Raw genomic sequence first — 23,086 nt, forward strand, 5'->3', positions numbered from 1 at the left:
CATCCCGGGAACGATCCCTGTGTCCCAGGAATGATCCCTGCATCCCGGGAATGATCCTGGGAATGATCCCTGCATCCTGAGAATGATCCCTGTCTGCTGGGAATGATGCCTTTGTCCCGGGAAAGGTCCTAGGAATGATCCCTGCATCCCGGGAATGATCCTGGGAATGATCCCTGCATCCTGAGAATGATCCCTGTCTGCTGGGAATGATGCCTTTGTCCCGGGAAAGGTCCTAGGAATGATCCCTGTGTCCCGTGAATGATCCCTGTGTCCCGGGAATGATCCTGGGAATGATTCCTGTGTCCCAGGAATGATTCCTGTGTCCTGGGAATGATTCCGGGAATGATCCCTGCATCCCGGGAACGATCTCTGTGTCCCGGGAATGATCCTGGGAACGATCCCTGCATCCCGGGAATGATTCTGGGAATGATCCCTGTGTCCCGGGAATGATCCCGGGAATGATCCCTGCATCCCGGGAATGGTTCCGGGAATGATCCCTGCATCCCGGGAATGATCCCTGTGTCCCGGGAATGATCCTGGGAATGATCCCTGCATCCCGGGAATGATCCCTGTGTCCCGGGAATGATCCTGGGAATGATCCCTGCATCTCGGGAATGATCCTGGGAATGATCCCTGTGTCCCAGGAACGATCCCTGCATCCCGGGAATGATCCCGGGAACGATTCCTGTGTCCCGGGAATGATTCTGGGAATGATCCCTGTGTCCCAGGAACGATCCCTGCATCCCGTGTGGAACAAAGCCAAGCCCCGATTCTGGGAAAAGGGGCGGGAGCAGAACCCCGGCCGTGGCTGCCAAAACCTCTCGGAGCAGGGAAAAGATCCGAGGTGTGGAAATGAGAATTAATTTCTCTCAGCAGTCGCCCTTTGCTTGGCTTTCTGTAATTTTAGAATTTACAGGGGATGGTAAAGGAGCAGAGCTGGAAGGGTGACAAGGGAATATTGGTACAGGGAGCCGAGCCAACCTTCAGTGCGAGTGAATTTTGGGGCTGTTAAGGGGAGAGAGGTTCAGGTGCTTTTATTTGCCCTCTGGAAACAAGGACATCTCAAATTAAAGACATTTTCACCAGTTCCAAGTGAAACAAGAGAATGTTTTCCTACTCCGAGCACGGTTTGGAGCCCGGTTCAAAATAACTGGGGACTCCGAGGATATTCTTCTGCGAGGATAATGGGAATGTCAACAGGAACATTAAGTAGGAAGTGTGAAAGATCGAAATCTTTGTGTCTGCAGGCAGAAAAAAAAAAATAAAAAGAAAAAATAAAAAAAAAAGAAAAAAAAGAAACAGAGAACCGCCAGCTCATTTGAGGATCAAACACAACCTCGAGGTTCTGCCCTGGTGCTGAGTTCCCCAACCTCACACCGAACTGGGAAAGCCCCCAGGGAGAGCTGAAGGAGCTGGATTTTGTCTGCCAGGGAGGATCAAACCCAGCGAGGAGCAAACAGCAGCTCCTCCCTGCAGCACATCTGCTCCAGGAGGCCGCGGGTTGCTCAGCAGGAATTTTGGCAGATGTGGCCACGGCAGCCCCGGCCCCGGGGGTTCTTTGTTTGCTGCAGGGTCTCAGTTACCAAAATCTCTTCCCAAACACGTCTGGGAGGAGCTGGGGCTGCTGCTCTGGGTACCAGTGTGGCTTTCTGGTGAGGTGGGGGAGTTCTGTGGGGTGGGGGAGTTCAGGTGAGATGGGGCAGTTCAGGTGAGAGGGGCTGTTCAGGTGAGATAGGGCAGTTCAGGTGAGATGGGGCAGCTCAGGTGAGAGGGGCTGTTCAGGTGAGATGGAGCAGTTCAGGTGAGATGGGGCAGCTCAGGTGAGAGGGGCTGTTCAGGTGAGATGGAGCAGTTCAGGTGAGATGGAGCAGTTCAGGTGAGATGAGGCTGTTCAGGTGAGATGGAGCAGCTCAGGTGAGATGGAGCAGTTCAGGTGAGAGGGGCTGTTCAGGTTCAGGTGAGATGGGGCAGTTCAGGTGAGATGAGGCTGTTCAGGTGAGATGGATCTGTTCAGGTGAGATGGGGCTGTTCAGGTTCAGGTGAGATGGGGCAGTTCAGGTGAGATGGATCTGTTCAGGTGAGATGGGGCAGTTTAGGTGAGTAATTTAGGTGAGATGGATCTGTTCAGGTGAATCATTCAGGTGAGGTGGAGCTCAGAGATGGCCCCAGATGTGCTCCAGGTGTGGCAGGAGGCAGAAATGCCCCTGGGGCAGGAGCTGATGGCTCTGTCCAAGGAACGTCACAATTCCTGGGGAAAGGAGCAAACCTGGAATTCACCAAAGCCTCTCCCTGCCCTCACCTGGATTTCCACCCCTGCCTGCAGCATCCCCCGGAGCCGCCCCAAAACTGCAGCTTTGGGATGTTCCAGCAGCCCCAAATGTGTGTTTGGGAGAAGTTCGCGCTGCAAACGCGGGCAAAACGCGACGATTTCAGGTTCACGCTGGAATTCGATCTGATAAAACTGCGCGGGGAAACAATGAGAGCGAAATGAGAATTAGGGGAGGTTTTTAAGGGAGGTTTTTACGGGAGGAAGCTGCACACCCCCCTTTTGCCTCCCTGGCCATCTGCATTCCTTCCCCACGAAGCAGGAGTGCAGATCCCATCTCAGGAGACCCAAGAGGGGAGAATTTATCAAGCTCCATCTCAGGCACTTCATCCTGCGCTGCTGCAGAGAGGCAGAGTGGCAGCTGGGGCTGGAGATGTTTGATATCAGCCCCTTCGGGATGAAATCCAGGACAGCTCCACCAATTATTTATCATTGTCTCGCTCCTCCAGCGAAAACAATGTGGATAATCAGTATCTCCCTGTTAAATCTCGGTGATTGATGTGCTTTTAGCATGACAGGCCAATTTCGCAGGTCATGCGCCGTTCGTGTACACAGCCAGAGGGGATTTTAGGGAGAATGGTGTTTATTCCTGGTGGGAAAGGCGAGGAAGGGGCTGGAGCAACATCTGCCAGCAGGGAGGGAGGAAGGGCTGGCGCTGCCAGGGCTGGATGAGCCTTCCCGAGATTGGTATCTCAGCTCCAGATTGGTATCTCAGCCCGTGCTGGAAACGTTAAGTGCAAATTGGCAGCCAGGATTTAGGGCAGGACGTGACTTTTTGGTTAATCCTGAGCCTGGGATGAGGATCCATCCATCCATCAGCGGGATAATTGTGGGAAAAGCGGTGGGAAATGCTGAGGAATGAGTGTTAAACCGGGGTCTGCCCGGTGGGGACCACACTGGTGGCAGTTTAGGGATCTGTAAACACGGGCAGCACTTTAGGAAGGAGTTTATTCTGCACAAGTTTTTCACAAATCAAACCCGAGGAGTTTCAAACCTCCACACTGCCGGTAATTTTAGCAAACCAAGAAATCGCAGCTCCTTGGCTACAAGTTACCGGATTCTTTATTAATTAATGTTCTGCCTTCCACCGGTTAATCGATTCTCTGTTCTCACGTTAATTAGAGCAGGCTCAGCCTTTCTCTTGCCCTGACTGAGTTTCTCTGCTTCACATCCCAGTGCAAATCCAAGCTCTGCTCTGTCCATCTCTTAGGGCAGGCGGTCAACTACGAATCAAAGCCCGATTTTCACGCTGAAGGTATTAAAAAGAAATGTATTGAAGTGCGAAGGAGAGCTCTGGGTGGCTTTTTTTTTTTTTTTTTTTTTTTTTTTTTTTTCAGTTACAGGTGATTTTTTAAAGGAAATCCTGATAAACCAAGCCGGGCACCTCCTGAGTTTTCGTCATTTCAGTGAAGTGGGAGCATCACTAAAGTGGATTTTTTCAGCAGGACACTGAGCAGGCACCACAGAGGGACCGGGACAGGGACAGAGGGACAGGGATGGAGACAGGGACCGGGACAGGGACTGGGATGGGGACAGGAATAAGAATTGGAATAGGGATGGGGACAGGAATTGGGACAAGAACAAGGTCCGGGATCGGGATTAGGAGAGACACAAGAATAGGGGCAGGGATGTGGACACGGACAAGGACAGGGACCGGGAAAGGTGCAGGGATGGGGACAGGAACGAGAACCGGGACAGGGATGGGGACAGGGACAGGGATGGGGACAGGGACAGGACCGAGAGCCGGGACAGGGATGGGGACGGGGACAGGGACAGGAACGAGAACCGGACAGGGATGGGGACAGGGACCGAGAGCCGGGACAGGGATGGGGACAGGAACGAGAACCGGGACCGGGATCGGGACAGGAACGAGAACCGGGACAGGGATCGGACCGAGAGCCGGGACAAGGACCGGACCGAGAGCCGGGACAGGGATGGGGACAGGGATGGGGACAGGGATCGGAACGAGAGCCGGGACAGGGATCGGACCGAGAGCCGGGACAGGGATGGGGACAGGGACGGGGACAGGGATCGGACCGAGAGCCGGCCCCGGCCCCGCGCGCGCCCCCGCCCCGGGGGAAGCCCCGGCCCCGCGCACGCGCGCGCGCGCCCCCGCCCCGCGCCGTCCCTCCCGCGCGCGCCCGGCCCCGCGCATGCGCAACCTCCGCCCCCTCACCGCCCCCTCCCGCCCCGCCGCCGCCGCCGCGCACGCGCCCTGCGGCCGCCCCCCCCATCCCTGCGCCGGCGCATGCGCCTCGCCCCCCCTCGGCCGCGGGGAGGGGGATGCGGACGGGGGAAGATGGCGGCCTCGAACAACCCGCGGAAATTCAGCGAGAAGATCGCGCTGCACAACCAGAAGCAGGCGGAGGAGACGGCGGCCTTCGAGGAGGTCATGAAGGACCTGAGCCTGACCCGCGCGCACCGGGTGAGGCTCGGCGCCGCCGCCCCCGGGCTGGGGCGGGCGGGGGGGGGGTGTGAGGGGCGGCGCCCCCCCCGCGGAGCCCCTCGGGCCGGGGGCAGCGGCGGCGCGCGGCGGGCGGGGCGGGCAGCGCCCCCTGGCGGGGGCGGGCGGCGCCCGCGGGGTGTGTGGGGGGGGTAAGGCCCCCTCAGCCCCCTCCCCTCGCGGCCCCCGGTTCCCCCCACCCCCGGTTTGGCCGCGGCGGGCCCGCAGCATCCTCCGGAGGCCGACACCTGCCGCGGGGGGAGCGTGGGGACGGCGGCACCGCGGCACGGCCGGAGCGGGCCCGGCGGGGAGGGGGCTGCGCCGCGCTGCGGCGGGGACAGCCCCGGCTGCGAGGGGCCGAGCAGGGGCCCGCTTCGTCCCACCGGGACAGGCCCCAGCTCGGGGGGTACCGGCTGCTTTGCCGGTGTCTGAGGGGAGATCCCAGTTGCGTCAGGCCGGGGTGTGAGGGGGGATCTCGGCTCCATCCCCTCCCCAGGCCCCGGCTCTGAAGCCATCTCGGCTCCTCCAGCGGGCTCGGAGCGGGTGCAGCTCCATCCCCGCGTCCGTACCCGGGACAGTCCCGGCTCTGAGGGGAATCCCGCTCCCTCCAGCCTCTCCCGGAGGCTTCCCCATCTCCTCACGAGGGGGGCTGAGCTGTGCTCGCAGCTCCGAGCGGGAGCCGCGGTTTCTTTTGTGGGCTGGGGTCCCTCAGAGCCCCCCGAGCATCCCCGACTCGCTGTGGCCGCTGTTGTTGCCGTTCCACTCCGCTTGTCGTAGGTGCAAATTTGCTGCACTTCCAAAGCCTCCCTTGGCTGGTGCTGTCTCTGCAAAGCCCAGCAGCAGAAATTCCCGGCAGAACCAATGCGCTTTCCGGGCACGAGATGCTTTTTCTGCTCCAGATTCTGGGATGTCAGGGCTGTTCTCTCCTCTCACCTGCTTGTGTCAGTGTTTTGTTTTTAACTGCTCCAAGAAAATTTACGAGCCTGTTTGCGGCGGAAGCTTTGCTGGAACAACAGAGCACACGGTTGGATTTGCAGTAAAAGGTTCCCTTTTTATTCCTCTGTGTCAGGAGAGGGTAAATATTTGTTTGGAATTGGTGGTGCTGCTGGTTGGATGTGAAGGAAAGGGAAGGTGTGAGGCTGGAGCCCTGCTGGTGCTCACCTGGATGTTGGATGTTCCTGCTGGAGTTAGCTGGGACCAGTGAGGATAATTTGGAGGTGTTTGTAGTCACTGGAATCATCTCGTGTGCCTCAGTACCCCGAGATTTTGCCTTCACTCCAGAGCTGGCTGTTCCTGAGGGAGTTCTTGGAATCTGCAATTACAGGTTGTCCTTCAGTTAATTCACACACTGAGCTCTCACCTTCTGCAGGAGAAGGCAGAATCCAGATTCATTTCTCCTGAATCCCATTTCAGTTCCTCCCAAATCCAAGCACTCCTAACCCAGGTTTTGCACTTGGAAACCCATCACACTTTCAAGAACCTGGTTTTGAGGGAAAAACCCAAGATGAATAACTTTTCTGAGCATTCTGGCTACTGAAGTGATGGAAACACTGAGCAGAGAGCTGAATAAAATGTCTCCTTTGTAGACTTTTTTCTTTCAAATTCCATGATTTCATCAGGGTTTAAAATGCAGCATAAAAGCAAAAAGGGGTTAAGCACAACTTTGCTGTTTGCTCTCATTTTCATTTGGCAAGCAGCACGTTGCTGTCACTTTGAAAACGCCTTACTCAGTCAGTGGAAACAGCCCAAAATTTCTGCTGCCTTTTCATTATTAGTAATTGTCTTTTTTTTTTGCAATGTTTACCATCTTGTCTCCTTTATTGTTGGTTACTACTCAGAGCAGAGGCAAAAATACTAAACTTCCTTTCTTTCACCTTCCACCTATTTATGATGTCGGATCCATGTGGGATTTTTTTTTTTTTAAAGTTCTGATCCGTTACAGCAAAAAAAAAACCAAAATGATTTGAGAAAGAATAAACTTTGTTTTCCCCAGGGTTTCCTTGTAGTGTGGAGCTGTTTTTCAGCTGGCACAGTGGAATTTTGGCATTTCAGCTCTGCTGGGAGGCTCAGACCTTGCACAGAGCGGGGGTGGGTGGTCGATGGAAGCTCTGGAGCTGCTTAATTGTCTTGTGAGTGGGACCTTGGTGTTCATAATCCAGAGCTTTCTGCCACTCCCATAGTAACAAAGTGGGTGAGGAGAGGAGAGGGGGAGTTATTTTTGATTTTTTTTTTTTCTCTCTGTGACATTGACTTTTGTGTTTTGTTTGTGGCTCTTTTTTTTTTTTTTTTTTTTTCTCCTTCTTTTTTTTTTGTTTTGTTTTGTTTTTTTTTTTTTTTTTTTCCCTGTGAGGTTTGGAATTTCAGGACTGCACTGATTTCTGGGCTTGTTTACCAGGGCTTGTCTCAATTTCTCAGCTCAGGGATGCTTTGATGCAGCTATTTACTCATCCAAGGATGGTGCTGCCCTTTCAAATTGTAATTAACTAAAAAATTAACGTGTAGATAATGCTGAGACCTTCAATATGCACCTCTTGAAACATAAAATTTTTAAAGACAATTTATGACCTGCATTTTAAGGGTGCTTCTTGATGGAGTTTTTCTCAGGTTTCCAGAACAGTTTTTTGTTTTAATTATTCTCTTAAAGTCACTTAATTTTGAGGGCTTTCAGGTAGAGCTGTGTTTGAGCTCCCTCTGATGGACCTTGCAGTTTTACCTGGGGAAAAAAAAGACCCCCCCAAACTCCAAAAATTTGCCAGTGGGTGCTGTCTCCCAGCCCCACCTGCCCTGGAACAAACCCAGGGAATTAAACCCAAGTTAATGGTGATATTTGGAATCTCTGTACAAAAGTTCATCACCCTTTGCTTGTGTATTTTTATCCAAAGTTCTGCCTGGCTTTTGCTGAGTTCCTGAAAACTGTCGTTTGTATTTTAAACCTGGCTAATTTTAATACAAAATCCTGTTCTAGTTTAATTTGATCAAGTGGAATATGTTATAATAGCATAGATTGGATTTTTATTTGAAATAAAAATGAGGTAAAACCCCACAGTTTGTCATGGAGTGTGTGTAAAAGCCACACACATCCCCCTGCCACAAAATTTGTACTTAAAAATGAGACACTCAGTGGTTTTCTGGTTCCTGTTGGTTGTGGAAGAGATCAAAATGTCTCTTTGTACATCCCCAGCTCAGTGTTGGATGGAGATAATATGCAAAACAGTATTTAAAAGCTTAGTTAAATCAGGAATGCTAATCTGCTTTTAAAAATGAGAAACAATCATGATGATGATGATGACACAGAGCTGCAGTGGTTCCTGATGTCTTCAGCAGGTTTTTATTAAATAATGTGATACAAAAGAAATTCCTGGTGACGTGAGAGTGGTTTTGAATGTCTGAGAGATATTAAAGAAATGCATCAAAATCAGGACTGAGCCCTCCTAGCAGAGATTGATGCTTCCAGCTGGCAGCTCAGGTTAAAAGTGACTTTCTCTCCAAACACAAATGGGAATTTTTCAAGCTCTGGGGCTTATTTTTTCCTTCATTAACTTGGCAAAGTTTGAACTCCAAGAAATGAATGATTTGGGTTTTACCTGTGCTCAGTGCTGAATTCCATCCTGTGATGGACCCTCCTGACCCACCCAGTGCCCCCTGAGCCCCTGCAAGCCCTGAGCACCCTTTCCATCAGCAATTCCTGCTGATGTGCAGCCTGGAAAGCTCCATCCCAGAGCACAGCTGAGGGTTTGGAACCCCCAGAGATGCTCCAGGTGCTGCCTGAACCAGCAGTGCCCTTCATCCTTTGCATGAATATTTGGAAATCAGCAGGGTGAGAGGCAGAGGGCACAAAGAATCTCTGTTCTTGTGCAACCCTTGGCTTCCCTCAGCCTGCCTGAGCTGTCCAAGGTAAACACCAAACTCTGCTCTGCCATCCTGGGAAACTGCACCCAGCAGGGCAAGGCTTCTTCTGCCAAACCCCAGCAGCTTTTCTTGAGTTTTTCATTTTTTTTTTTTAAAGGAGACAATGCCTTTTTTTTCCTGCTTGTCCCATCACTCCCACACAGCACAGCTGCTGCTGGACAAAAATCTGTGTGTGTGCAGTGGGCAAAGCCTTCAGTGTTAATGATGCAGCAAAGCTGGGAAAGCTCAGGGAGCACGTGAGGCTCAATTGTACAACTGCTGCATTTTGGGTGTTTGGTTGTAATTCTCAGGGTGAACATGTGGGACTCAGCTCCTGCTGCTGCTGCTCTTGGGTTTTATTTAGCAGCAGCACTGGGTGGTAATTTGCATTTCTAGAAGGTGCTCATTTAGGAAGAGAATTTGTTCTCAAGGTGAGGTGCAGTCGGTTCTTCCAGTTCTTTGGGGTTGATTTGGGGTTTTCCCCTCTCAACCAGCTGCAGAGGGGAGCTGAGCCTGTGGTTACACTGAAGAGGGGGAGGTGTGGCTGCTGATTCTCTTGGTTTACCAGTCACAAATTGAAATTTCTGAGTTCCACCTGTGACTGTGGAAGTGACAGAGGTGCCAAAGCCCTCGGGGACAGGAGGGGCTGGGGATAAAACAGGGGTAAAACATCACCCCACAAAACACAACCACAGCAATTGTGCCTCTCCAGAATATTCAGTTCTGAAAAATGATTATAGTAGCTGAGGGTGAGATGTCTTCAGGATCAGAAAAAAGGAAAGGAAAAGAGGAGGGGGAAACCCCAGAGTGTGGTTGTGGTTCTGTGAGGACGTGGGCTTGGCACAACCATTTCTTACCTGTTCTTGGCTTTCTCCATCAGATCAGATTTTTTATTGACTACACTCCATTTTTATTTTCCTACCTATCTCAGAAAAAACATTTATTGAAACCTGCTGTCCATCAACCCCCTGCTCCTCTCACTAACACTTTGTTCTCCATTTTATAATCAATTTATCAATGCCATTGATTTGGGTTGGGAAGCACTTCTTGCACTTTAGGAATATCAATAGGAATATTTAGGCAGCAGCACCAGCACATTTCAGTGAGAATTTTCACTCCTGTGTCCCCCACCAGCATGGCCACATTGGGAACAGCAGGGATGGAGCCAAACCCGTGGTTTTGGGGCTTTTGGGGGGAGTTTTCATCCAGATTTTTCCTGCACTGAGTGAATTTTCTGTCAGAAATTCCTCCCTGTGAGGATGGGCAGGTCCTGGCAGGGGTTGCTTGGCTAAATTGTGGATTTCCCATTCCAAGGCTTGGAGCAGCCTGGGGTAGTGGAAAGTGTCCCTATTGTGGCATGGAGTGGAATTTGATGATTTTAGGATCCTTCCAACCCAAACTATTCTGAGATTCTGTAAAATTACCAAGCACTTTCATTGTCATGGTAATCAAACACTATAATTTGGCAAAAAAACCCAGATATCAATAGGGATTTAACCCAAATGTTTGTGTGTGTTCTCCATTTTCCATCTGTGATTTTAAAAATCCTTTTTTTGAGCAGTGGAAGGGCAGTTTGGCCCTACAGCATTGATCCCTCCCTGATGCTCTGTCCCACACTGATATTGATATTTTTGTGCCTAATGCAGGATCTGAAACTCAAGCAGACTTCAAGGCACTTTCCAGCAAATGTTAGGCTGTGTCTTAAAAAAAAAAAAAAAAGAAAGAAAATAAGCTTTTCTGGGTTAAAACCTGGTTGTGCTGGCTGGAATTCTATCCCAGTGTTTTTGTAGCTGGAGATTTTCCTGAGGGGTTGGAGTGAAAAGCAGCAAATTCAAAATCAGGTGGATTTTTTGGGTTCATTTTGTGACAGTGACTGACTGTGACCTTGCTGCTGCTTCACTTTTTTTTCTTTCTCTTGCTCACAACTCCTCACATTTTGTTAAATCAATGTCATGCCAAAGGCTTTGGTGGCCCTGAATCCCTGGGAGGTGTCCCCTGGATAATCCTGAATGTCCCAACCCAAACCAGTCAGGAATTCTGTGAGCTCCAGGTGACAGCTGGATGTGTGTCTTTATTATCAGCAAGTCTGGAGTTAATATTTCAAATGTTGCTTTGATTTGTTTGAAATAATTTGCATTTTGTGCTGTTGAAAGTGATATCCAGGAACACTGAACAGCCTCACTTTATCATTTTATGTTTTATGTTTTTTGGCCTGAGCTCCTTGGGACTTTATAAAGTTGTAACCAAGTGTTGATAACAGCCTTGTTTTGCAAATTATTTCTCAGGAATTGAAAATTCTTCCTTTTGTAGCAGAACAATCCTTTGCAATCAAACAGCAGCTCCACACAACCACAAAAAACCAGCTCTTCAATACTGGAGTGGAGGAGGCTGAAGTGCTGCAGGAATTCCACAGCCCTGATTCCAAAGCTGATTTTTTTTTCTCCAAGTGTCTTTTCCTTGCTGCTCTATCACTTCTCCTGATGATTGGGAAAATCTCCTCTGTGCCCTCCCTGCTGAGCTGCTTTTACTCTGCTCACTTAGCACTCCAGAGCACTGACATGTGTTAACTGCAGCTCTGGCAGATGAATTTTCAATTCATTTTTCTACCCAGCTATTACTATTTATGTGAATATTATTTTCTTTGGACAGCTGAAGTCTCTGAGGGGAGGGAATTGGAGTTGATAGCCCAAAATAATCTGAATTTCCAGGCAGATGCTGATGGCTCCCACCTCAGACAGAGCAGCAGTTGTTGGTGACAGGATGGGGCCTCTTCAGACCTGCTGGAGGAGCAGCTTGTGAAACTGTGCAGGAGATTTTTGCAGCCTCAAAAGTGGGATTTCAACATCTGTAAGCTGGATTAAAGGAATAAAAAAAACTCCATGGGAGAAGGGAAGGCAGGGATTGTTTCATACCCTGACTTCTGACTTTTTGATGCCTTGCAGAGTCTCAGTGTAGATTGTATTCCTGGCAGCAAAAGGGATGGAGAATATCTGATTTAATATTTATTTCATCTCTTAAATATTGCACAAGTTTCCAGCAGCCAGCTCAGATTCAAAAGTCTGATTGACCTTCTCCTTGGAATTAGATTTGCCTCTGGTTCAGGGAGATGATTGTGCTGAATGAGCCTTTTGCATTCGAAGAATTTGGGCTCTGATGATATTTGGGATATTTTTGATACCTGAAAGGCTTGGCTGATGCCACATTTTCAAGCCACAAATAATTTTCTGTAGTTTTTTTGGCCACTCTGAGGGCAGAGTGAGGTGCCCCTGAACCCCACAGAGTGCAAACATGCCCTGCTTGGCTCCTAATTTATGAAACTTGTAGGGTTACATAACTGAATTTTCATTCTTTAGCTAAAAATAAAAAATGGAACATAAAAGCTATTTTTATCTTACTTAATGAGGGCATCTCTGCTTTTATTTCAGCTTTTCTGAGGCATTTCAATAGGAGGAATGGGGATGGCTGAGGAACTTTTTATTGAAGCTGGATGATTGTTCTCCATCAGATCCCTGCTCAGAAGGAATATTGGCTTTAAGAAAAGAAGGTCCCTTTAAATTCAGCATTTTCTGTGATCAATTGATTTTAGGTTGGTTTATAGTAATTAGTGCAGTGTGGGGCAGGGCTCTGTCTCTGCTTTTTGGGGTTTTTTTTTGGTGGATTCTTTCTGACTTTACTTTATCTCCTGTTCTCCACAAACCACCCAAGTGCCCCAAAGTTTGATATTAACAAATCAAACCCAATCTTTACCTCCCAACCCTTTACACAATTCATTATTAACTAACAACCCTCCCAAAAATAAACAAGATTTTCAGAGCGCCGAGCTCCATCTCCCAAACAACCAAAACAATTCTTTTGCCTCCTGGATATCAAATAACAAACCAGCTTCAAACCAGGAGCTTTTTTTGCTGAATTATCAGCAGCATCCACAGCTGAAAAGCTCTGGCCTTTGTTTTTCAAAGCTCTCAAATCAGGTTTGGTGCCTGTTGTAGCTTTGCTTGGCTCCCTGCCCAGTGATAGAGCACAACTCATAAGAATAGTCACTATTTTAAGGCTGTATCCTGTTTTTGCTGCTCAGTTGTGACTGTGAAGTTTTAAACAGTAAACCTTTGTTCACCAGAAATAGCAAAATGTTTTTAAACATTGACTCTCCAGCCTGTGCATTTGGTTTTTATTCTTTATTATGATGGGTTTGTTTGTTTGTTTGTTTGAAGCAAGGTGTGTTCCTAATGGTTCTTTGCCTTTCATTCCTCCAGTGATTCATTTTCATTCATTTTGGGGAGAAAAATGCAGTTTTGTTCTGTTTTCACTGTTCAGAGATTAGAAAAGAAATAAAACAGAAGCAAAGAATAAAAAAATAATCACAGCATTAAGTGCTGTCACCTCCTCTCTCCCCTCCTCTTCCTAGTTTGTTTTTCACAAGAAAAAACCAATTTTTTTATTAATTAAAAAAAAAAAAAAAGGATTTGAGTGCAGTGTGGATTCTAAGGGCTGTAAATAGTGGTGGGGTGTGAGATCTTTTCACTTTCACAGGAATTGGAGGAGGCAGCTGGGGCACAGCTCTGAGCCTGGCTGATTTTTCCAGCCCTGTTTCCTCACAATTTTATAACTCAAAGCTGCTGAAAGAGAATCTAATGGGGCCTTGGAATTTGGAGATGACTCATAAGAGGACAAAACAATCCAGTTAAGTGATTTGAGGTCTTAAATAATCTTCCTCAACAGGAAGGTGAAGAAAACATGAACTCATGAGTAATAATTGGCTCTGTTGGAGTGTTAAAAGTGCAGCACTGGGGTTTGGCCAGGGCTCAGCTGATCAATAACACCCAGAGCTCATGGATGTGATAAACTCATTTTAGCTTCATCCTCATGATCCCTTAAAAATCAGTGTATTCTTAATAAATTCATTTTAGTTTGATCCTGATGGATCCCTTAAAAATCAGTGTATTCTTAATAAATTCATTTTAGTTTGATCCTGATGGATCCCTTAAAACTCAGTGTATTCTTAATAAATTCATTTTAGCTTCATCCTCATGATCCCTTAAAACTCAGTGTATTCTTAATAAATTCATTTTAGCTTGATCCTGATGGATCCCTTAAAACTCAGTGTATTCTGTAATAAATTAATTTTAGCTTGATCCTCATGGATCCCTTTTAACTCAGTGTATTCTGTAATAAATTAATTTTAGCTTGATCCTCATGATCCCTTAAAACTCAGTGTATTCTTAATAAATTCATTTTAGTTTGATCCTGATGGATCCCTTTTAACTCAGTGTATTCTGTAATAAATTAATTTTAGCTTGATCCTCATGATCCCTTAAAACTCAGTGTATTCTTAATAAATTCATTTTAGCTTGATCCTGATGGATCCCTTAAAACTCAGTGTATTCTTAATAAATTTATTTTAACTTGATCCTCATGGATCCCTTTTAACTCAGAGTATTCTGTAATAAATTTATTTTAACTTGATCCTCATGGATCCCTTAAAACTCAGAGTATTCTGTAAGAAATTTATTTTAGCTTGATCCTCGTGGGTCCCTTCTAACTCAGCCTTTTCTGTAATAAATTTATTTTGGCTTCATCCTGATGGATCCCTTTTAACTCAGTGTATTCTGTAAGAAATTTATTTTAACTTGATCCTCATGGACCCTTTAAAACTCAGTGCATTCTGTAATAAATTTATTTTAGCTTGATCCTGATGGGTCCTTTTTAACTCAGTGTATTCTGTAATAAATTCATTTTAGGTTGATTCTCATGGGTCCCTTCTAACTCATCCTGTTCTGTGATAAATTCATTTTAGCTGGATCCTAATGTGTCCCTTTTAACTCAATGTATTCTGTAATAAATTTATTTTAGGTTGATTCTGACTTTTCTGTGATAAATCCATTTTAGATTGTTTTATAGTGAGTGCTGTGTGGGGTGGGGCTGTGTCTCTGCTTTTTGGGGTTTTTTTTCTGGGTTTTTTTTTTGGGGTTCCTTTCTGGCTTTGCTTTGTCTCCTGTTCTCCACGAGTCACCCAAGTGCCCAAAGTTTGATGATAACAAAGAAATAATCCTCTCAATTCTCCTTCCTGGACATGCAGCCTGCAAAAATCAATGATTTTAGTCCCAAATCCTCAGGTTATCACAGATTGGAGATAAAAACTTCTCCTTCCCCTGTGTCAGAGCACAGAATTTGCAGTTTTGTCTTCATTTTTGGAGAGTTTTTGCAGCAGCTGCAGGGGCCTCCTGCAGGTGTTGCAGCTTTTGAGCTCAGGATTTTCCTGGGAAGCCCCTGGAAGTGCAGGATTGAAGCAATTCTATCAGGTAACCTTAAAAATAATCAGGTTTAGAAAGTCTCCACTCAGCTGCCTGGCACTTTTCATTATTCTCATGATGAAAACACCTTTTTTTGAATCCCACTTGATTTTTTCATGGAGCTCCTGTTTCATTCCAGGAGGTAGAAAAGGAGAATTTTGCTTTTCCCCTTTGTGCTGAGCTGGTGGGAGCTGGGACAATCCCAGGCAGCAGCACTGCTCCTTGGAGGTGTCACCTCCCATTTTGTTGTTAATTTTTGTAGAAAATTTGGGTGTTTTAGTGGATTGGGAGTGAAAATGAAAATCCCTGAAAATCAAGGCTGTGTTCTCACTCAGCTCTGAGCAAGGAGTTGCTTGGGAAATATCTCAGTGGCAGAAACAAAACTGCTGCTAAATTCCAAGATATTACAACAGCTTCCTTCCCTTAAGAAAAAAAAAGTAAAACAGCAACAAAAATGCTTTTTTTTTTGGCCTTTTCCTGCATTTTTGTTCTTCCTGGCTGCATTTGCTTGGCCTGAGAGTTGTGTTTGTGTCCTGCCACGGGGATGGGATAATGGAACAAATCCTTCAAAGTGGCTGGAGTGACACTTGTGGTGCTGGAGGAGTAAACAATGATGTAGCAGTTCCACGAGCCTGGGGTCACCTCCAGTTCATCCCAAATGTCTGCAGGTTTTTTTGGGGTAATTTTCACTTGGTTTCTAGTAGACATTTGGCTTCCTGTTTTGGCTTTGCTTGTCCCATTCCCTGCAAAATTCATCTCTCCAGGACACCAAGATCCTTGGGAAGGATTGGCACAGGCACTCAGGGGAACTTGTCCTCAGTGCTCTGTCCAGAACCAACCTTCAAATCTTCACTTTTATGACATTAAAAACACCTTGAAAATTAAAAAAAAAAAAACCCCAAAAAAATCTAACCCCAAACTGTTGCAAAACATTTTGTTCCAAGCTGCTGCTGGAATCCCTGAGGTCCCAAGCGAGGCAGGCAGAGCAGCTGCTCTCACTGTGGATTATCCCTTTCCTCCCAACTTCAGCCTTCATTTCCTTTCCCCTCCTTCCTGGGAGGAACAGCTGTGCCTTTGGAGCCTCTGCTGCTCTTGGAGCAGGGCTGGGAACTGCAGGAAATCAGTGACTCTGGAAACCTGCCCCTTGCTGGGTGTGACAGCCCAGGCAGAGACAGGCACGGGCTCCTCTGCTCTGTGTCCTGCCAAGAGCCTGGGGGGAGTCAGGGGGCTGCCCCTGCATCCCCTTCCCATTTCCTATTCTCATTCCCAATCCCATTCCCAATCCTATTCCCTGTTCCTATTCCCATCCTCATCCCCATTCCCCATTCCCCATTTCCCATTCCTCATTTCCATCCCCATTCCCATCCCCAATCCCATTACCCATTTCTCATTATTTCCATCCCCATCTCCATTTCCCATTATTCCCATCCCCGTTCCCCATTTCTGTTTCCCATTTCCCATTATTCCCATTTCCCATCCCCAATCCCATTCCCCCATCCCCATTCCCCTTCCCCATCTCCATATCCCATTATTCCCATTCCCCATTCATTTCCCATTTCCCATCCCCATTTCCCATTTCCCATTATTCCCATCCCCATTTCCCATTATTCCCATTTCCATTATTCCCATTCCCCATTCCCATTATTCCCATTCCCATCTCCATTCCCATTATCCCCATTCCCCATTTCCATTCCCCATTTCCCATTATTCCCATTCCCATTTCCCATTTCCCATTATTCCCATTCCCATTTCCCATTCCCCATTCCCATTATTCCCATTTCCCATTTCCATCCCCATTTCCCATTATTCCCATTCCCATTATTCCCATCCCCATTCCCATTATTCCCATTATTCCCATTATTCCCATTATTCCCATTATTCCCATTATTCCCATTCCCCATTCCCATTATTCCCATTTCCCATTTCCATCCCCATTTCCCATTCCCCATTCCCCATTCCCATTATTCCCATCCCCATTTCCATTTCCCATTATTCCCATTATTCCCATTATTCCCATTATTCCCATTATTCCCATTATTCCCATTATTCCCATTCCCTCTGAAATGTAGATTATTCCCAAGAAATCACTCTCAGGTGTTCCCCAGGTACTCTCTGGCATTTCAGAGCCCCCATTTTTCTCTCTCAGTTCAGCAGCCTGCTCACCTGGCTGGAATTTCAGATCTTTTTTATCTCCTCTGTCTCAAGCCCTTTCCTGGAGGATCAGCCTGGTTTATCACACAATTTGAGCTGTGCTTTTCTCTTATCACACCTTGTTTTTCCTCTGAGGTGCTCCAAAAGAAAGTTTCAAACATGAACCTTTGCACCAGAAAATGGATTTCCCTCATTTCTCAGGGCATGGAATATAAATTCCATTATTTACATATTACAGGTGCCTGCTGAAGTGAAAAAATTGCTGTTGTTTGATTTCACAATAGTTATTTTTAATTACATGGGAAATTAAAATAAAAAGCACAACTTAAAAATCCATCTCTTCACCCACCTCTTGAACTATCTGAATTTATATCAGTAACATGTAAATAATGGAAGTATTTGTAATTATTTGCAAAACACGATAAAATTATAAAAACAATCAGTATTCTCCCAAGATTACAGAGATTAAAACGTCCAAAAGTCTTCCCAACCTTCATTTATTTGTTGCTCATTACTGATTTTAATTTTCAAGTTGGGGAATGTGGGAAGGCAGCAGCAGCTGCTGGAATTAAAATTGGAATTAAAACAGAAATTCCCTTTTCCTTGGTTTACCAGGATTTTCTCTTTTATTTGTGATTCCTTCCTCACTGAATTAAAGAAATCCCAGGCAGTTTTCAGGGTGGGTTCATAAACGAGCAATTATTTGAATATGTATTAATTTTCCTAATTATTTGAGCTGCAAATATTGAGTTTTTCAAATTTCAATGTAAATTTTAGATGATTAACAGAATAGGATTCCCTTGAGGAGCCAAAATCTGGAGATTTTTTTGGCACCTTAAAGAACTTTTACAAGAATTAAAGAGTTAATGAGGTGATTTGCAGCTCTGCCACTAAATCTAAACTGGAATTATTAAATTCCTGTTAAAGTCTCTTTCTTTTTAAGCTTTTATTTGCTTTTCTTATCAACACCAGGGTTGTGAATGGGGAGAAAAATCCCTTTTGAAGGCACCAATCCCACTGGGATGGCAGCTTTTCTTTGATTTGCTGTTTAATTCCAACTGCAGAGACAAACCAGAACAGATTTTTTTTTTCCTTCTGCTTCCTCTCAGCACAAAAATCCAAAATTTCTCCAATTTTGTTTGCAATTCTTAGGTAAATTCTGCTCCAACTCTGCTCAGCACAATGGGTTTTCCCAATAATAAACCCCCATTAAATTTTTCCAGCAGAACTGAAGTCCTAATTAAGCTTTAATAATTTTTTTTTTTCTAATTTGAATCCTGGTTTTATTAAGCTGGAGGTGCTGAAGAGGAAGGTTTGGTTTTTTTTATTTTTTAAAGGGGAAAAAAAAATGAAATTATAAGAAAGCTTGATATGGAAAGTGCAAGGCAGTAAAAAAAATTGTTATCAAAAAATCTTTGCTTCCTGTAGTCATCAGATATCTGAGGTTTTATCAAACGGACACTCCACCCTTTTATTATCGTTCTGCCAATCCAAATCTCATCTGTTAAAAAAGATATTTCAAAAAAAAAAAACATTTCCAGTGGATTTAGGTTGATTTACGTGCCAAACCCACCAAACTTCCCAATAAATTCTCCCCATAAATTTGTAATTTATTCAGAATTTTTTCAGGCAAGAATTTAAAGCATTGAATTCTTAATAAATGCTTCATTGAATTCACATTTTTATATTAGAAAGTCTGTAGGAAAACTGGATTTGTATTTAGGGTTTTTATTTATTTTTTTTTTCGTTGTAGAAATTGAATCTCTCCCTACAAACACAGCTGGGTGTCCAGCAAATGGTGACCTAAATGAAAAAAAATTGATTTATTTTATATATTCTAGATATGAAATAGAGATATTATAGATATGAAATAGATATATTATATATATGAAAAAAATATATATTATATATGAAATAGAGATATTATAGATATGAAATAGATATATTATATATATGAAAAAATATATATTATATATGAAATAGAGATATTATATATATGAAATAGATATATTATATATATGAAATAGATATATATATATATTACATAGAAATATATATATCACATACAAAATTATATATTTTTTTTTGTGAATAAAATGGATTTTGAAGAAAAAAAAAAGTGATTTTGAGTTAAGTGGAATAAGAGGCTGGTGGAAGGAAAATTACAGATTCCATTTGGATCTGATGTTTAGGAGAACAAAAAAAACCCCTTCCTTTTCCTCCCCAAAATCTTATTTTCAGCTGCTTTTGGCCACCTGACAGAGAAATGGAAAAGCTGCAGAGTTGAGTTAAATTAATGAATTAATAAATTAATCTGGTGAGCACTCAGAAATTCCTTTAAATTTCCTATTAAGAAAAAGTTTTTGTTTTTTTTCTTTTTTTGTTGTGCCTGCTGCACCTCTCAAGGTGCAAAAATTTCATTTTAGGCACAGCATCTTGTTTTTCCTAAAGGGTGGAGACAGAGAAATTATGGATTTTTCATCTTTGCAAGTGTCCTGGAGCAACCTGGGGTAGTGGGGTGGAATTAAATAATATTTAATTTCCTAATTATTCTGGATTTTTGATTTCGTAATAGTAATTTTTAATTACATGGGAAATTAAAATAAAAAAAATCCATCTCTTCTGCCACCTCTTGAACTGTCTGATAACAACATGGGTGAATTTATATCAGCAACATGGAAATAATGGAAATATTTGTAATTATTTGCAATAAATTATCCAAAACACGATAAAATTATAAAAACAATCAGTATTCTCCCAAGATTACAGAGATTAAAAATCCCAAAAATCTTCCCAACCTTCATTTATTTGTTGCTCATTACTGATTTTAATTTTCAAGTTGGGGATGTGGGAAGGCAGCAGCAGCTGCTGGAATTAAAATTGGAATTAAAACAGAAATTCCCTTTTCCTTGGTTTACCAGGATTTTCTCTTTTATTTGTGATTCCTTCCTCACTGAATTAAAGAAATCCCAGGCAGTTTTCAGGGTGGGTTCATAAAGGAGCAATTATTTGAATATGTATTAATTTTAATAATTATTTCAGTAGCAAGTGTTGAGTTTTTCAAATTTCAATGTGGATTTTGGATGATTAACAGAACAGGATTCCCTTGAGGAGCCAAAATCTGGGTGTTTGGAGATTTTCTCTTATTAATTTGTGATTCCTTCCTCATACTGATGTATCTCTGAGAAATCTGCAGCTTTTTAATTTATTTTTATTTTTTATGCTGAGAAGGTTCACTGGAACAACAACAACAACCTCCTACCATTCAAACCAAGTGAAAAACCCAAATTTGGGAGGAGCTCAGGACACAAATCCTGCTCTGCTTCCCCTTGATCTGCCCAGATTGCAAGTGGCAGCTGTTGATGGTGGGAATATCCTAAGAAAAAAACCAAAAAAACCCAAAAAAAAAACCCCAAATCCTAAAAAAACCCCACAAAGCCACCCCCCTCCTCAACCAACACCTGTTGAAATAGTTACTTCAGTGTTTGGCTCAAATCCCACAAAGGCTTTTTTTTTTAATTTTAATTTTTTTTTAAACAACAAAAACATATTCAGGGGCCAGAGAAAAAGCACAGCTAGTTCTGATATTGTGCTTTTTGTGCTCTGACTCATTAAGTGATACCAGCACAAGGTTTCTCTCATTTCACATCTTGCTTCAGGAATTGTGTGGCAAAAAAATAAAGCCAAAAGGGCCTTTCCTGCTCCTTTCATGGGATCTTTCTGAGCTATTTGATAGGGAAAACTGAGAATTGGTTTATAAATCTTCAGCCTGAGGGGATTAGCTGCCTTTTTTTTTTTTTTTTAAGGAAAAAACAAACCCTTCAGCTGCTTTGTGGGTGGTGTTTTACCCTTGCACCCTGGCAAATCTTGGAGCTGTTTTCCCAGCTCAGTGATTCTGGGATTCTGTGGAGAGGTTTCATCTCCTAAATCAGGATTAGTTTGGTCCCTCAGCTCTAGCACAGAGATTTTAACTGTCTGTGCTGTTGGAAATTGGTGGCTTCTCAGGGAAATTCTGTGAAGAAAAGATATTTGAGTTTTCTAGGAATTGTTTGGATGTGAGCTGTCCTCGGGGTGAGCTTTTATTCAGGAACTATTTTAATATGAAAATTCCTCCCTGGGATGGAATTCCCAGAGCAGCTGGGGCAGCCTGGGATGGTGGGAGGTGTCCCCATGGCAGGGCTGGGATGAGCTGATCTTTAGGGTCATTTCCAGCCCAAATCATTCTGCAATTCTCTGATCCTCCATGGCTGCTCCACACAGTGCTGGTGTGGAATGAACAGGCTGAGCCTTTTCTCTGCATCCTGCCTGGTGCTGGCAGTGTGGTGTGGGCACTCTGAGCACCCCTGAGCATCCCTGAGCATTCCAGAGCATCCCTGAGCATCCCTGAACATTCCAGAGCATCCCATAGCTCCTCTGAGCATCCCTGAGCATCCCTGAGCATCCCCGAGCATTCCAGAGCATCCCATAGCTCCTCTGAGCATCCCTGAGCATCCCTGAGCATCCCTGAACATTCCAGAGCATCCCATAGCTCCTCTGAGCATCCCTGAGCATTCCAGAGCATCCCATAGCTCCTCTGAGCATCCCTGAGCATCACTGAGCATCCCTGAACATTCCAGAGCATCCCTGAGCATCACTGAGCATCACTGAACATTCCAGAGCATCCCATAGCTCCTCTGAGCACCCCTGAGCATCCCTGAACATTCCAGAGCATCCCATAGCTCCTCTGAGCATCCCTGAGCATCACTGAACATCCCTGAGCATTCCAGAGCACCCCTGAGCATCCCTGAGCATTCCTGAGCATCCCTGAGCATCCCTGAACATTCCAGAGCATCCCTGAGCATCCCTGAGCATCACTGAACATCCCTGAGCATCCCTGAGCATTCCTGAGCATCCCTGAGCATCACTGAACATCCCTGAGCATCCCTGAGCATCCCTGAGCATTCCTGAGCATCCCTGAGCATCCCTGAACATTCCAGAGCATCCCTGAGCATCCCTGAGCATTCCTGAGCATCACTGAACATCCCTGAGCATTCCAGAGCATTCCAGAGCATCCGTGAGCATCACTGAACATCCCTGAGCATTCCAGAGCATCCCTGAGCATCCCTGAGCATTCCAGAGCATCCCTGAGCATCCCTGAACATCCCTGAACATTCCAGAGCATCCCTGAGCACTCCAGAGCATCACTGAAAATCCCTGAGCATCCCTGAGCATTCCAGAGCATTCCAGAGCATCCGTGAGCATCACTGAACATCCCTGAGCATTCCAGAGCACCCCTGAACATCCCTGAGCATCCCTGAGCATCCCTGAACATTCCAGAGCATCACTGAACATCCCTGAGCATTCCAGAGCATCCCTGAGCATTCCAGAGCATCCCTGAGCACTCCAGAGCATCACTGAAAATCCCTGAGCATCCCTGAACATTCCTGAGCATCCCTGAGTATTCCTGAATATCCTGAGCATCCCTGAGCATTCCTGAATATCCCTGAGCATCCCTAAACATTCCTGAAAATCCCCAAGCATCCCTACATATCCATGACCATCCCTGAACATTCCTGATCATCCCTAAACATTCCTGAATATCCATGAGCATTCCTGAACATCTCTGAGCATCCCTGAAAATCCCAAAACATCCCAGAGCACCCCTCAGCATCCCATATAAACACCCAGAAATGTCTCCAGCTCTGGGCAAACCCCTGGAGTTCAGTGGAGCTTTGCAGAGCTTCCCCTCCATTTCCACCTGTCCCTGTCCCACAGGGAATTCTCAGGTTTGGTCCCTCCTTGGCTGAAGGAGTTTTCTGTGTCCTTTATTTGAAATCCTGCCTCTGCCTTTTCCCTGGGAATCTCTCCCTGCCCTTTCTCCAGGACTTTTCCTGCTGCAAGAAACTTGTGCAGAAGGTCAACCCTCCTTTGTAAAAGTTGGATTGATGCCTTTTAATGATTTCCATTCTCAGTGATCACAGTATTGAGTTGTGCTGGTTAAAACAGTTG

At 45.2% G+C, this 23,086-nt stretch overlaps 1 protein-coding gene across 4 annotated transcripts in view; it reads left to right on the forward strand.

The window, feature by feature from the left end:
• The first annotated feature begins 4,557 nt into the window (after window positions 1–4,557).
• CRTC1 (CREB regulated transcription coactivator 1) overlaps window positions 4,558–23,086 on the forward strand; it is a 48,317-nt gene continuing 29,788 nt past the window's right edge. For 2 of the 4 annotated variants that reach the window (XM_079328443.1, XM_079328441.1), the window contains exon 1: window positions 4,559–4,751. In XM_079328443.1, the coding sequence (XP_079184569.1) occupies window positions 4,575–4,751 (177 nt within the window). In that variant the 5' untranslated portion in view covers window positions 4,559–4,574. Of the gene's footprint in view, window positions 4,752–23,086 lie in introns of all 4 variants that reach the window. The other 2 variants (XM_079328444.1, XM_079328442.1) reach the window with 2 other exon arrangements.

This window comes from Erithacus rubecula (assembly GCF_903797595.1).
Source record: "Erithacus rubecula genome assembly, chromosome: 28".
Classification (NCBI taxonomy): domain Eukaryota; kingdom Metazoa; phylum Chordata; class Aves; order Passeriformes; family Muscicapidae; genus Erithacus; species Erithacus rubecula.